Source organism: Phyllostomus discolor, chromosome 10 (genome assembly GCF_004126475.2).
Source record: "Phyllostomus discolor isolate MPI-MPIP mPhyDis1 chromosome 10, mPhyDis1.pri.v3, whole genome shotgun sequence".
NCBI lineage: Eukaryota > Metazoa > Chordata > Mammalia > Chiroptera > Phyllostomidae > Phyllostomus > Phyllostomus discolor.
Window position 1 is genome coordinate 1,624,140 of NC_040912.2, and position 15,415 is coordinate 1,639,554.

At 66.4% G+C, this 15,415-nt stretch overlaps 1 protein-coding gene across 2 annotated transcripts in view; it reads right to left on the reverse strand.

Annotated features, from left to right (window-relative positions):
* Positions 1-258: 258 nt before the first annotated feature.
* Positions 259-15,415, reverse strand: part of COBL (cordon-bleu WH2 repeat protein) — a 113,551-nt gene continuing 98,394 nt past the window's right edge. For both annotated transcript variants that reach the window (XM_036010385.1, XM_036010384.1), the window contains 5 exons: positions 7,721-7,821; positions 5,664-7,537; positions 4,445-4,564; positions 3,629-3,892; positions 259-682 (listed from right to left, as the gene is read on the reverse strand). In XM_036010385.1, the coding sequence (XP_035866278.1) occupies positions 665-682; positions 3,629-3,892; positions 4,445-4,564; positions 5,664-7,537; positions 7,721-7,821 (2,377 nt within the window). In that variant the 3' untranslated portion in view covers positions 259-664. The remainder of the gene's footprint in view (positions 683-3,628; positions 3,893-4,444; positions 4,565-5,663; positions 7,538-7,720; positions 7,822-15,415) is intronic.

Here is a 15,415-nt window from a genome sequence, read left to right on the forward strand (position 1 = left end):
GAGGGGCGCCGACCGCCCCCTGCAGGGCCCTGCGGGTCTCCGCTGTGCTGTCTCGGCGGGCCTCAGAGTGCCCCCCCCCCCCCCCCCCCCATCTCTATGCGCCGTGTGAGTGTCGTTCCGGGCGGTCACCGCTGGCTCTTGGGGCCTCAGCGGGTCTGCCGCCACCACTCCCCCCCCAAACCCCCAGGCTCCCGGCCGAGGCCCTGCAGGAACAAGGCGTCAGGCTTCCGTCTTCCCCCCCAGAGTGCGAGTGCGAAGACCTGGGTGGGGCTGGCCCCCCGGCGGCGCATGGACAGAGCCTCAGCGGCCCCCAGCAGGCCTGAGGCCTGGTCATTTGCCCGAGGCCCTGCAAGGTCACCAGTGTCCTGTCTGTCGGGCCCCAGTCTCCGCACTCCCAGCAGCCTGCCAACGAGGACCGTTTATTGGCAACTTTAAACAGAGGCAGAATAACACGTTTCCTTGGCACATGAGCCGCGCAGCCGGGGCAGCGAGCGCGTGCGCCTCCCCCTGAACCGTGGGCGGGACCGGAAACCAGCGGTGGGGTCTGGCCGCGGGCAGGGAGCGCGCCACGTCCTGGTGCTCCAGCTGCGTGGCATCCCGGAGCCGGGGCGGTGTGCGTCCGGCAGGGGCGGTCCTGTCACGGTCCCGTCGTCCTCCCGGCCGGTCACACGAGCAAGGGCACCTGTAGGGGAGAGGCAGCCCCGGTTACTCAGGGTCTGTGGGAGCTGCGGGTGCAGGCACCTGGGTGCCGTGGGCTCACAGACTGGTGACGGCTGCATCCCTCGCCCGACACGCTGAGTGTTTTTTTCACCCCCACCTGACGAGGTGCTGTCTCTGACTTTAGAGAGAGGAAAGGGGGAGGGAAAGAGAGAGACATTGATATGAGACAGAAACATCAGTCCGTTGCCTTCTGCAGGCACCACGACCAGGGACCAAACCCACGACCCAGGGTCGTGCTCTGACCGGGGATCGAACCTGCCATCTGCTGGTGTACGGGATGCCGCTCCGCGCACTAAGCTGCCCGGCCAGGGCCAAACACCGACGGCTCTCGTCCCTGGTCCCCATCCCCCTCCTGGGCCCGAGGAGAGATCACAGAAGCCACCCTCTCAGCCGCTCCCAGGGCCCGGCTGTGGCGGCATCCAGAGAGACACACGGACGCCCAGAGGTGCCATGGGAGTCGGGCCCCTTAGGGAGCAGCCGTGATCAAGGGCAAAAGGACCTGGTGTCCCAGGTCACATTCACGCTGGTCGCCCAGGTCTGGCTCTCGGCCCCGGGACACCTTGAACAGCGTTCGGGCGTCAGGGCCTCAGACAGGCTGAGTTCATGATCACTTGCCAGGCCTCTGTGTCCAGGACGGGGGGGGTGGGGCAGGTCACACGCTCCGACTGTTTCCAAGGAGCAGTGAGGACGTGGGCTCCTGGACGCCAGCCCCGAGCTGAGGTGGTGGGGGAGGTTGGCCTGGCCTCCGCCCCTCTCACCCAGGTGTCCTCCCACCCGCCCGGGGTCCAGACCCGCCCATCCGCGCCTGGACCATCACCGGGTGCCCAGCCGGTCCCTCTCTGGCCACTGTCCTTGCGTTCCCCCCCACTCCCGCTTCCTTTCCTGAAGCACCAACAATGTTCTCCGTTCCAACCAACAATCCCAGCTGATTCCCCGCTTTCTGGAAGGTGCAGGGCATGTGCTCCAAGAGGGCAGCCCGAGGCGGCTGGTCGCAGTGCCCAGCCCCTTGCTGGCACGCCCACGGCCCCCCCCAGCCCCGGGGTCCCGGGGACACCTGCAAGGTGGAGAGAGAAACGACTCCTTTGAAAAGCTCCAAAGTCACTCAGCGCAGTGGTGACATGGGTGAGTGGCAACCGAGTTTGCTGTTATTCAAAGGCTACTCAGAGCGCCGGCGGCAAACCGGAGTGGGAGTCATTCAGTCAATACTCAACACTTGCAGGGGTGCAGGCTCAAGCCCCCCAAACCTGATTGTGGCTGCTGATGTCCCATGGGTTTCCCTTTGAGAAACGGTGTCAAAGACAGTGGACAAGGTCCCCGGGGATCCGCGGACGGTCAGGTGGCCACCCCTGCGTGGCTCTGACCCCTCGAGCAGCACTCTGGCAGGGGCGGTGCTCTCTGTGGGGCCCGGCGCGTGTCCGGCCGAGGGGAGCTCTCGGGACTGACCACGCAGACCCGTCTCCCTCCCAGAGCACACGCCCCAGGCTCTGGGGCCCTCATTTCTCCAGGCACCCTCATTTCCTCACGTCCCCCCTTCTACGGAATAGAACTGCCTAAGTTCACCAATAGAAACTTAAAAATAAAACATGCAAAAACCTAGAAACTGTCGGTAATCTCCAACTGTGCCCTGCCCCCACGCAGGGAGCATGTGGGGTCTGCCACCCCCACCCCGTCCACGCCATCCATCAAGGACACTTCCCACCCCCAGTGCCCTGACCTGGGGGGGGGGTGCTGAGCTCCCAGGGACGGGGGCTCGCGTCCCTGCTGTGTGATGTCTCAGGCCCCACCAAGGGCCACGCACAGCCGTGGACGCCTCACTGTCACAACAGACAAGCTCCAGGGACCCCAGAGCCGGGCGGGACGGTGGGTGTTCAGGCTGTGCCCCCGCCGGGAACTCGGGGGCAGCTCCGGCTCCAGCGAGGTCTGCCCGCAGGGACGGGGGTCCCTCCCTGTCCCCTGAGGCCACCGGCTCCGAGTGGGGAGCAGCAACCTTTCGGGCAGGGCCGGCAGGCCTGCGTGACAGTGGCCCCCGCCCTGCGGGCCGCCCGCCCCGACAGGCACGCAGCAGAGGGACTGCCTGCCTGCAGGTGCTCCCTGTGCCCGAGCTGAGCCCCGCCTGGGTCCCCGGTCCTCTGAGCCCACTGATTCTCCCGGGAAACGAGGACGACATCGCAGGGGCCTCCCCTGCAGGGGCCGTGCGGCAGCATCGGCCTAGGGTCCGGGCCTGGGGGCTCAGAAAACCACACCGGCCGGCTGCCGGCCGCCAGCCACCACCCTGGTGTGTCAGCCCGAGTGCCCAGCCCCGGGGAGCGGGCGGGGAGGGAGGCTCCCCGCAGTCACCGACTCGTTCTGAGCTGGGGCAGGTCCCAGCGGCCCTGGGCCCGGGGCCCTTTGATCTGGGGACCACTTGGCCGGGGACACTCTCCACTCTCTCCCTGGGACCAGGCGGGCGGGCAGCGCAGCACAAGGCCGTGCGGTGTGTGTGCCCGGCCCACGGGCGTGAAACCAGCCGTTCCGCACACTACACAGGGGAAGGAGAAACGAGAGAAGTCACGGGCGGCCCCCCTTGGGCCGAGGACGGCGAGTGTGAGACGTGCTGCACAGGACACACCTTAGATTGCCGTCCGGCGCGTCCCTGGGCCTGCGGGGGCAGGGGTGGCGGACATGCGCAGGGGTTGGGGGCAGGACACGCCGTCCCTTGCGCCCCCCCACCCGGGGCTGGTCAGGCTGACTGCCCATCCCGGGGAAGGTGCGCACGGCGCCCTCCGGCCAGCGTGGTGTGGACGCGGTGCCGCCACCCCTCCCGCCCTCACCCCACTGCTGTGCGGGGCCCGAGGCTCTGCCCGCAGGCAGGTGGTAACATTTCTCCGTGTCCCTCTTGCTCCGTAGTGATGCCCACAGCACCCCTCACCTTTCTCAGCCTGGCCGCCCCTGTGCCGGAGCGGATGGCGTCCATCAAGGCCTGCCTGGCGTCCCCGGGGCTGCTGAGGGGACTGGAGCTGGACCTGGTTGCCGTCCTGGATGCTGGGGGAGCTGGGGTGGCTGGAGGAGGTGGGGGCGGCAGTGCAGCGGGGGGCCGGCTGGCCAGGTCCTCCAGCCTCGAGGCTTCCGACCCACTCGCAGAGCTTGCGGCCTCACGGAAGCTCCGGAGCTCCTCAGAGGCACAGGACGCCACCTGGCAAAGACACGGTTGAGCGATAGCACCCCGAGGGTCCCCTCCGAGGGCAGCACACGGCCCTGCCCCGAGCCGGGCCAGAGGCACATCTGCTCCCTGCCCCTGGGCTCCCCCCGTGGCCGGTGACCGAGAGCAAGCCGCAGGGTGGCAGTCCTGCCCCGCCCCACTGGGGCCTTCGGATTCCCTGCGGCCTGGGCATGTGACAGGCCCGAGGCCACACCCCCCAACCTGGCCAGGGGTCTGGGAGGACCCACACCGCTCCTCAGTGCGCAGTGTGTCCACCACGCTCTTCCCGGGGCCCCGGCCGCTCTGTGCCCCGAAGCCGCACTGGGACCCCCTCCGGGGTCTTGGAAGATGCTTGGGTGGGCAGGTGGGCAGGGGGGGAAGGGAGGGAGCCTTCCTGGGTGCTCTCACCCCGGTGCAGTGACCACCCCTCCACACCGGTCTGGGCGGCAGTGGCGGGGGGGGGGTGGGCACCAGGTGACGGCTCCCCATCGGCCGGGGAGACCCCGCGCCGCCCGGCACGCTCGGCCGGCCGCCCCCTCGCCTCACCTTGCGCAGGCTGCAGGCGCCGCGGTGGCCCCGGATGGCGGCCAGCAGGGCCGAGTGCTCGCTCTCTGCCTCCACGTGGGACGGCTTTCTGGGCCCTCCCTCTGCGCTGGGCTCCGCCGTCTAGAACAGGAAGCGTCAACACACGTCTCGTCACTCAGACGGTGGGGTCGTGCACGCCGAGAGGCGGCAGGAAGGAAAACCACGGTGTCGGTGTCGCACTCTCGACCCACGGACCCACCGTGCCGGCCCAGCCTGCGGGAACGCCGGGCCTCTGCCGGGCGCCTGTCATACTGAGAGGCGGTGTTGACCTTGTGCTAAGTAACAGCCGCCGTGCATTTGCGGTGACATCGGAGTCTGGCCCGTGATGTCAGGTCCCCCTGTGCCTGGCCCTGGCTTTGCGGAGCTGATAATGTGCTGTCGGGTCTTGCAGACCTGGGTCCCCACCAGCTGGCAGGGTGGCCTTGCGCCAGGTTACTGGGCCTCGCCGTGACTCAGTTTCCTCATCGAGAAACTGGAGGAGCCCTGGCTGGTGTGGCTCAGTGGATTGGGTGCCAGCCTGCGAACCAAAGGGTCGCCAGTTCGATTCCCAGTCGGGGCACATGCCTGGGTTGTGGGCCAGGTCCCCAGTAGGGGGCGCACAAGAGGCAGCCACAGATTGTTGTTTCTCTCCCTCTCTTTCTCCTCCCCCTCTCTCTCTATAAACAAACAAACAAACGAACAAACAGCAACAAAGAAATCAGAGGAAATGGTTCCCCAGCTTCCCCAGCTCGTCAACCTCCCAGGTGCCCGTGGAGAGCGACCCCCTGACATCACGCCACCCCTCTGATTTCGGAGGGACTGTTTTACTTGGTGTGAAAATGAAATGCGGTTACACTTGTAACAGGTTCAATGCCTCTTGCTGCTGAAGAATGCCGGGCAGGAGGGGCCCCAGGCTGACCATGAACTCTCCCCACTGCCCGCCTCCTGCTCCCCGGACTGTTTGGGGTGCCCTGCTCCCCAGGGTGGGGGAGCCCCAAGGGCTGGTGCACAGCCCACACCACCCGCTGCCTGTCTCCACCGGTTCTGCTCGGCCCCTCCATGTGCCGTGAGAGAGGGGCCTGGCCCCACTTACACCCGCGCGCCCCTCGTTTGCGCCCCCCTCCCCACCTGCCCCCAGTGCCCCTCCCCGCCCCGAGCGGACAGGTGTGGAAGGGGGACCCCGCCCGCCCTGCGCACGCACCTTGCGCAGCCTGTCCTTGCCCCCCGCCGCGTGGATGGCCTCCATGAGGGCGCTGTGCAGGGACGTGTCCTTGGGGGCTGGCCTCTGCACCACGGGCCTGAACTTCTTCTTCGGCCCAAAGACGGTGGGGGGCGGCGTGCTGTCGGGGTCCTCGATGTCCGTGCACGGCACATCGGGCCTCTCCCCCCGCTGGAGGGCGGCGTGGCGGTCCGGGCCAGCTGTCCCGGGAGCGCGAGGAGGCTCGCCGTGGCTGGGCACCCACCCGGAGCCGTTCACCAGGGGCCCGCCGGGAGCCTGAGCGCCTCCTGGGCCAGAGAGTGGGCGCTCGGGGCCGTCTGGGGTGCGTCTGGGGTCCGGCGCCAAGCCGGTCCTGGGGATGCCCGCGCCCTCCGTTCCGCCAGGACCATAGCTCGGTCCCACAGAATCCCGGTCCCTCTGGGCCGCCGTGACGAGAGGGACACGGGCGCCTCCTCCGGTTCCGGCAGCACAGTCCGGCGGAGGAGATGGCTTCCTGGGGGGGCTGCCGACCTGCCCCCCTGCCGACACCTCCCCGTTGGTGTAGGGCAGGTGGCCGCAGGGCGACCTGGCCTCCCCTTCGCGTCCCTGCGGCTCTGGGCATGGGCTGCGGGGGGTGTCCGCTCCTGTGGCACGAGGCCACCCTCTCAGCTCCAGCCCCCCGTCTGCCCAGGTCTTCTCCGTGTCGTCACGCCTCCTCACTGTGTCAGCATGGGCCCGTGGGGTCCCCATCCGCTTGGCGATGGCCGAGGCCACGTATTGACTGGACGTCCTTCTCTGAGGCTTGAGGAAGGGGACTTGGGTGGTGTGAGCTGCTGGCACCTTCACGGGACACGTGGCTGTCGAGGGCGGTCGGCTGGGCCCCTCGGGCAGCGGCCTGCTGTCACCCTGGTGGGCAGGGGGCTGCTGGGGCGACGGTGCCGTGGGGTCCGGGGGACTGGGCTCTGCCCCACCCCCGCCGTCCTGATGTGGAGCCTTCGCTGGGGCCGTGGGGGTAGGGGGTCCCCGGGCCGGGCTCCCCAGGGGCCGGCCAGAGCGCCTCTCCAGGGAGCCGGCCCGCCGGAGGAGTGTTCGGACGCCCCCCAGGGGCTGGGCGCCTTTCTCGAGAGCAGGCGAGGGCAGTGCCATGGTCCTGCCCCCGTTCACGTGGGGGGTCACCAGGTTCCCTAGCTCGTCGATCTTGATGGCGCCCGTGGAGAGCGACACGCCCCTGTCATAGCACCTCCTCTCGGACTTCGGGGGGACGATTTTATACGTTGTGAGGCCGTATTTAAATCCAAAACTGCCCCCTGGGTTCTGGCCTCGCTGACACCACGACGGAGGCACCGAGATGTCCTTCTCCTCGTCACTGTGCTTCTCCTTCCGTGGAGGAGCGCTCAGGGCCTCGGTGGTCCGTCCCCCCCCACGGAGAGCAGAGCCGGGCTCCCCAATGGTCTCCTGCGCACTGGGGGCGCGCTGGCGGAGCTGGGAAGTCACCCTGGGCTCCGCTTTGACGGGATGTGAGTCTCTGCAGGTGTCGGCCCAGGCCGCTCGGGCGTCCCTCCCGGCGTCTCGGGGAGGAGCAGCCGCACCGGACCCGCCCGCCCCCTGCTGCCCACGCTGCTCCTGGGGCCCCGCTGGGGCCGGCGGCAGGTGGGCCGGCCCGCCGGCTGCACGCCCCCGGTCGAAAGACCCAGCGTTGTTGTTCCTGTTGGAAAACAGCCCCGACTCCACAGGGTCGTCCACCTCCCCGATGAAGGTCACCGGGATGGCGTCGGGGTCGGCGTCGGGGCCCACGGCGTCCTGCGTGCCACGCCCGGACGTGCCGTCCACGGAGCCGGCGAGAGAGCTGGTGTCCGTCTCGTAGTTCTCCTCCCCGTCTGCGGAGCAGCAGAAACACGAGGAGTCACGGACGCCCGCCGACGCCGCCCTCCCACCCTCCCCCCCGCCCGCCCCAGCCGCCTTCCAGCTGGGCGGCCCCTGCTCCCACAGGCGGGCCGCCCCCTGGGGTGTCGCTGCACACGGAACATGCCCAGGAAAACCTGCGTGGGGGCGCCCCTTACCTTCTGGGTCCTCGTCCAGGTCCGCCTGGGCCGGCTCCAGCCGCCTGGCGGCGACGAGCAGGTCTCTGTCATCATCAGAGGCTGCAGCAGCGTTCTCGGTGCTAGAGGGGAGCAGAGGGGAAGTGAGGGGCAGCTCCTGTTCACAGGCGTGCTGCTCCGTGCTCCCTGGCCCGCCGGGTCCGCGGGGCTGCCGAGACACAGACAGCGCGTGGTGCACGTGTGCGGTGTGTGTGGCATGAGTGTGCATGCGCATGTGAGGTGTGTGGTGTGTGAAGGGTGTGGTGTGTGTGTGGGAGGTGTGTGCATGCATGAAGTGTGCATGCATGGAGTGTGTGTGTGCGTGTGCACGGCCCCACAGAGTGAGCAGCTCCCACCCCGTCCCGGCTCTCTTCCCCCGCACTCCCGAGTCCACCACGCTGCATGTGCACCGCCCGCCGCAGCACGGACAGGCTGACATGCCCAGCACCTGTCAACACAGCACCTGGCCCCACCTCGACGGTCATAAGGAGAGAGGCCCTCAGGGGGCCAAGTGTGCAAGGGCCCATGGTGGCCAGGCACACGTCCGCGCTGGCCCTGCACAGCCGGCGCGCCCCTAAGCCCACGAGGAGGCGCCCTCAGGTCCCGCAGCCTCCGGGGGTGGGGGCTGCAGGCTCTGGCCAGAGGCGCGGCCAGGCTCATGGCCTCTAGGGGCGCTCGCCCCGGCAGGGTGACATGTGGCCCGATACGTTCCTTTCCACGTTGTTACTTTGGCCTAATGTGCACCCTGGACAGGGGACAGAGGGGACAAGGGCTGGGAGGGCCAGAGTGTGCCACCCACAAAGCCACGCTTCCTGCGTTCCGGAACAGGAAGTAGAGAAACAATCGTAAGGACAGTGATGACAACAAAGAGTCGTGGTGGCGGCGGTGGCTATGACAGTAGTAACCGTGCCCACTCGTGCCCCGCCAGGGGCCTCCTCCCAGACCCAGCGGGAGGTGGCACCCGCCATCGCGTGTCCTGGTGCCCCTCCGCACCGATTCTCTCACTGTCACTCTCGCCAGCGGTTCACAAGGCAGAGGGTCCCGTTGCTGCCTCTGTGCCCACGGGAGACGGAGCTGAGGGACTAACAGCCCCCCTCCCTGAGGTCACAGGGCTCCTAGGTCGAGGGGAGGACCGGCCAGGTCTGGCGTCCAGGGCACAGCCTGGACCCGACCCCGGGCGTCTGGGAGGACATCCTCCCGCCTGCGCCTGCACCAGAGGGCTGGCCTCGCCTCCTGCATCACCCGGACAGCAGCACCCACGGGACAACCGCTAGGAGAGCGGGCGGGAGACGGTCTTTGCAGGGACACATGTCTCTAGGCTCCGGCCACACGGAGAACGGAGACTCGTACTGGGCAAGCGTCAACATCAGGGGGAGAAGGTGACGGTCTTCCCCGCTGCTCGTTAGAACCGAGGACAGCGTCTGGCACGGCCCCCCGGCCCCCGGTCGGGGTGCAGGAAAGGCACCCTGCACAGCCCCCACGCAGCAAGGCCTATCTTCTGACAAATGCGCCTTTCTTTCCTGGTTGTGGGGCCCTTCGGGGAGCCAGGAGGGGGCGTCCAGATTTCTCTCCGCTAATGTCCCCTGACAAGCCGGACAAAGGGGCTGGCTGGAGACGCGTGGGCTGGTGGAGCAGTTAACGGGGGCCCTCGGAGGCACGGACCGCCTGTCCCACGGCTTCTGCCTTGGGCCCTGTCTCCGTGCATCTCACTGAGGCTGTGTTTTCCTCTCTCACAGAACGGGACAGGGTCACACGCTGAATTCAAATGTTCAACAATGCCCGTGGCACAGGGAACGTGGGCAGCGTTGCATAAGGCGGTCCTACTTCCCTTCTACGTTAAAGCACCTGCCTTCACGTCAGACGGTGCCCAAGCACCTCGCTCGATGAGAACGGAGTGACATGAAGGGAAGTAAAAATGACCTTGAACCCTCCGCGGATGGCGCTCTCCCTGGACACACACATGACGGGGGAGGGGACAAGGCACAGCACACTGACGAAAAGGCAGCGACTCGGGTGCTCGCCCCGCGGCTCCTGGGTTTAACCGGGGAGCACGGTGGCACGGCCCTCGAGGAAGAAAAGTGTGGCTCCCACGTCGTAGGAACGCTGGCCCACTGGTCTGCTTCGACAGTTCACCCTAAGAAAGGAGCCCCGCGGGAGGGAGCACACAAACACAGTGCGGTCCCTGCCCTTGCGGGACGGTCTCCAGGCAGGAGGCGGAAGGGAGTGAGCGGACCCGCCGGGCGTCGGTCGGCACCCCAAGGCGTGGCCATCGGTCGGCACGGGGCCCGTGATGTCACCGTGGAAATACAGACCGATGTCCAGCGAAGAAGAGACCACACCTGCACAGCTGGCACTGGACGACACGGGTTTGAGTGCACGGGTCCGCTTTGGTGCTGGTTTTGACCGGTAAGCACACACACAGCCGGCCCGTCCTATTCCCGGGTCTGGTGTCTGGCTTCCGCCAACCGAGGACGAAAGTGGGGCGTCCTCAGAGGCGTGGGGCCAACTGTAGGAACCGTTCTGCGCCACCTTGTATCAGAAGCTTCAGTGTCTTTGGATTTTGGTATTCTCGGGGGAGGGGCGCACGCTGGAGACACGGAGGGGCAGCTAAGTGTTTGCAGGGTTGGAAGCTACACTCAGATTTTCAGCCGCACGGGCTGGGTGCCCTGGTCCCTCTTGTACATCGTCCAAGGGTCACCTGTGTGTTACGCACAATGACCGAGGACGCAAGAACAGCACACACCTGTGGACGGGGGTGAGGCAGCAATCTGGGCACCCACCGGCCAGCGGGCTTTGGAGAAATGGATGAATTATAGCCAATATTTTATCCTTTTTTTTTTTTAGAATCGTGTTCTTACAAAGCAGCTTGAGGGATAAAACAATCTTTTACATGGGAAACATTTTAAATCATCCTTTGGTCCTCCACTGAAGAGCAATTCTTTTTTGCAAAGTGGCCAGAGCACCCAGGCTGGGCGGGAGGGAGGGAGGGGGGGAGGAGGGCGGGCCAGGGCTGGCGTGTCCCGGGCCCGCAGAGCCTGCCGTCCCTGGGCAGACAGGTCACCTGGCTGCTGCAGCTGGCTCTTCCTGAGGCCACGCTGGCCATGGGCTCTAGGCCCTGGACTTCAGCATGAATGGTTCATCTGGCAAGTGCACAGCCACCGGCACAGTCTGTGCCAGAAAATCTCAGGAGGGAGCGATTTAGCCGGATTCGTTTCTCCTTCCTCACCTACCGCCACCGGCTTCTCCCAAGGGTTACTGATAGCCTTTCTTTCTTTCTGTTCCCTTCCTCCTTTCCTTTCCTTTCCTTCCCTTCCCTTCCCTTTCTCCCTCTCCCTCCCTCCCTCCCCAAAGCCAGAGAGAAGCACGCTGCCCCTGGGCCACGGGGCAGCGCACTGAGGACCAGCAGCGGGGCCGAGGTCACGTCCCTGAGGGGCGGGGAGCTGGCAAGAAGCGCCAGCATCTCTCAGCTGGAAGCGCCCGCACGGAGGCCCTCTTCGGGCATCGCTCCCCGGCCCTCAGTTATGTGCGGCTCCTGTGACCGTTTGTTTTGGCTTAAGACCAAGCAAACATAGAACAAACACGGCCCAGACATTTGGATTCCGGGCTGCACACGTTGAACAAACATGGCCAGTGGCATTTTCTCACACGAAGTGTGACTCTGCAGAGAACAGGGTGACATTCAGGACACGGCTGCGTCGAGTACGAGGGACAAAGGGCAACCCTGGCGAGTTTGAAACCACAGTCTGCCCAGACAGTGGGACTGCACGCTCCCCTCGGGCCAGGGGACAGGGGACAGGGGACAGGGCGGGAGCCCTGGGGGTGCAGGCCCCATCGCCTCAGCTCTCACGTGCACCGGGGGCAGCTGGTCAAGTCGGTGCCGGGAAAAATAGGTGCTTTTTGGTTGGGTTCGGTTTCATGTTCTATGACAAGGGGGTGGGGAGGAGCCTGGGCTAATGAGGACCCCTTCGGTCATCCTCCTGGTTGGTGCGGCTGGAAGAGTTTCTTTACGTAATTTATCCAACGGCAACATCATGGGAGAAGAAAGAGTTGGGAGAGAAAAGGTGCCCCTCTCAGGTGGCAACACCACGTGCAAATGCCAACAAAGCCAACGCACAGGGTTTCAGAACAAGGACTTGGTAAACCGCAGGCGAGAAGCCGGGGAGAAGACACAGCTGACAACGGCCCTGTCTGTGCCGCCACCCCCTCCATCACAGGCGGCCTGTGGTGACAGAGCCCCATGGAGCGCCAGAGCTCCGTGCCCAAGAGGGACGCAATGTGACCTGCCAGTGCAACCTCAGAGCCTCCCGGAGCCCCACCGACCGAGGCAGAAGTAGGTGAGACTGATTGCAGGGAGGTTCCTTATTCAACTTCAATGAGCGCACCTTATTTAACTCAGCTTTAACCCTAATTATTTTCACCATGTCTACGTGTAATTACTATAAAATTGCTTTTTGTCCTCGGGCCACATTTGGAGGGTGGCTCACACTCGCGGCCCATCCCACTGTGGGCGGGGCCATGTGGCAGGCGCTCGCGGCCAAGATGTGCCCAGGGGCCACCGTCCCGCACAGCCTCATGCTCCTGGGTCTCTGTAAATGTGGTTACAAAGTTTCCGGGTCTTCGGAGGTGTTCAAATGTTCCTGAATGTTCCCATGGGTCCAAAGCTCCCGTAGTTACAATGTTTCAGGGCTCTGGATGGCATAAAATGTTTCCGAAGTAAGTTCCTATAGTTACAAAGTGTCAGGGCTCTGGAGGCTATAACCTGTTTCTGAAGGTTCCTGAGGCCAGAGCTCCTTCGGGTGCGAACGACCAGGGCTCCGGCCAGGACTTGGAACCATGGCCCTGAGGGCCACAGCACTCTCTCACTCCCCCAGCCATGGTGCCCACAGCTCCCCGACAAGCGGGGCCCAGCAGGAACTCCAGGGGTGCCCGGCAGAGGGGACAAGGCAGCAGGCAACGCAGGGAGGGGCCCGCCACCGGGATACCTGGTGTCTCCTGTGGCTCTGCACGGCCTCCCCGAGACCCTGCTGCCCCACACGGGGCCCAAAGCCCACTGACCCCACTTCCCTCCCCCCCCTCCCCCGCCGTGTGGCGCCCCTACAAGGGAGCCCCGCCAATGCTGCCGTCGGGGAGCAGCAGCCCTGACGGAGGGGTCCCTCTGCAGCACCCATAGGGGACAGGAGCCGGGAGTTTCGCCCTGCGACTGCAGAGGTTAAGGAGGGTGCTTTCGGCGGAGCAGGAGGGAGCTCTGGAGGAAATAGTGCTGGCCTCCAGGTTGTCAGCCGGCCGCCCCAGGCCGCCCTAGACGAGGGCGTCTGCAGGACTGAGCCGCACACGGGCGCAGAGGGAGGAGAAGCACCCGCACACGCGGGCACTTCACCGTGTGGACCTCGTGAACACGGTCTTCTCAGGCCCCGGGGGGTCTTACCCGTCCCCAACAGAGCTCAGTGGATTCCCGAGGACCAGGAGGGCAGGAATAGTATGGCCCTCGGGTGACACGGCAGCCCACGGGCACTGCTCAGTCCACTGGGCCTGGCCCCACAGGGCGGGTCTGCAAGCCGAGGGGGCTGAGACTGCTGGGGACGGCTTCGCCACCTCTCAGAACCCACTGCCCCAGAGAGGCCCAGCCTCCCCAGTCTCGGCAGATGAGCCCCTAGGGCCTGGCATGGGCAGGGGATGGGGAGGCGGCGTGGTCACAGGCGGGCTCAGCCTCGTCACCGCAGGGGGGGGCACGACCTCTGGAGCACGGACCGCCGTGGGAGGGCTAACCTTGGAAGCCGGGTAAGAGGACCAGCAGGGCAGAGCCAGGAGGCTGCAGAAGGGACCAGCGGCCGGCACCGGTACAGGGGCCTGTCCAGCCCCCCGCCCCCGGGTGGCCGTGATGCACACAGGTCCGGGGCGCATGAAGAGAGCCCCGCCCGCCCCGCCCCGGGAGGTGCGGGTGTCAGGGAACACGCTCTTCGTGGCCGTCTCTCTCTCGCTCTCTGCCGCCGCTGCTCCCGCACACAGTGCTCCGGAGCAGGGTTCCCACGGCGGCGGCGTCTGTCCCCGGCTCAGAACCGCACCCCGCGGCAGGGGCGGGGTCTGCTCTCACACAGCGTCAGCCTGCTTCGGGCCGCCAGGGCCCCCGGCACTGGACCTGGCCGCTGACCAGTCTGGAAACCCGGAACCAGCCTGATGGATCGGGGCTCCCCGGGCTCTGCCGGCTCGCCCACCACCCAGCGCTGGACAGCTCCCCAGGCCCGGCGCTGGACAGCTCCGGCCTCCCTGCTGCAGACGGGCACGGGATTGCCCTGTCTCACCGAGAGGAAGGTGCAGCGACCTCCCGGGTTCGCTTGCGAAGAGATACTTTGCAGAGCCGTGTCCCCAGCGGGGTGGGGGGGCAAGTCACAGTGATGACACTCTGGCTGGACAACAGGGGGACGGAGGCAGGGCCCGGTGCCCTCTCACAGCCCGCAGCAGGCACACTCGGGGCAGGACATGCCCCGTGCACAGGCGTGCTGTTTGGGCCCGAAGGCTTGCTCGGTTGCCAGCCTTTAGAGTTGAGGAGACCCCGAGTAACAGGGAGATCTCTGGCTTCTCCAGGTGTGTGGTCTGTCGGGGCAGCAAGGGCCGGGCGGCGGGAGGGGCGGGCTCCTCGGAGGGAGGGAGCGTGCACTCCGCAGCCGTCTCCGCGCCTCCCTCTGAGTGTGCACCCCGGATGTCACACTGTCGGTTCTGCCTTCGAGGCGTCCCACGCTTCACCGAAAATCGTGCACATGGACACACCTGCCTGACACACCTGCCTGACACACCTTGGTGAAGCTCCGAGTTGCTCCAGTTTATCAGTGGAACAACTCCCGGGAAAACACACTGTGGTTGTTCCGGGGGAAGTCAGGGCAGGGCGGGGCGTGGAGCCCAGCTCTGGGTCAGAGAACAGAACAGCTCGAGCTGGGCTGGGGGCTCGGACCGCCGTCCCCTGTGGGCAGCGGAGCTGACCCCCGACGGAGAGCGACCTGCTGAGGATGTTCACGGTGCTCCCGTTCCTAGTGGACAGCAGTGGCAGTGACGATGGAGCCCCGTGCACGGGGGCGGGGCGGGGGGCTCATGGGCCCCCCGCCCCTCTAACAGGCGGGCAGCGTCCTCTGAGTGTGTGTGAGCAACACGCACAGCTCAGGGGAGTCAGGCGGGCTCTCGCGGGCCGGACAACCGGTCCGTGCCGGTGGGACTCCCCTGTGGGCAGGTGAGGGTCCGGAGCCCCCCCACGCCCCGTGCACCTGAGATGGGGGCAGAAAACCATGCCTTGCCCCCTGCCTGGATGAAGCAAGAGCCTGCAAAGACTCCGTCATTGTCCTGGCCGAGGCCACAGGCAGCACGAACTCTCACACGGCGGCGGAAGTCAGCTGGAGTTTATACCTAGGGAGGTGCTCCCCCGCCCCGGCCCCCCGCCCCGGCGCAGCCGCAAGTGCCTGCTTAGTTTGTGTCAGATGCGGCGCTCGGTGTGGGCGGCCCCCATGCAAACCCACAGACAGGGCCTGGGCTCTCGGAGAACGTGGTGTTTCTTCACGTTCAGTGGACTGAGAAGGAAACGCCGTGTTTTTCCCTGCTCTCACACAGGCAGGCAGCGCAGGCTGACCTCAGCCACACGCCTCCCGTGGGGGGGGGGTGGGGACAGGAACCCCGCTGCCGGCTCCGAATCTC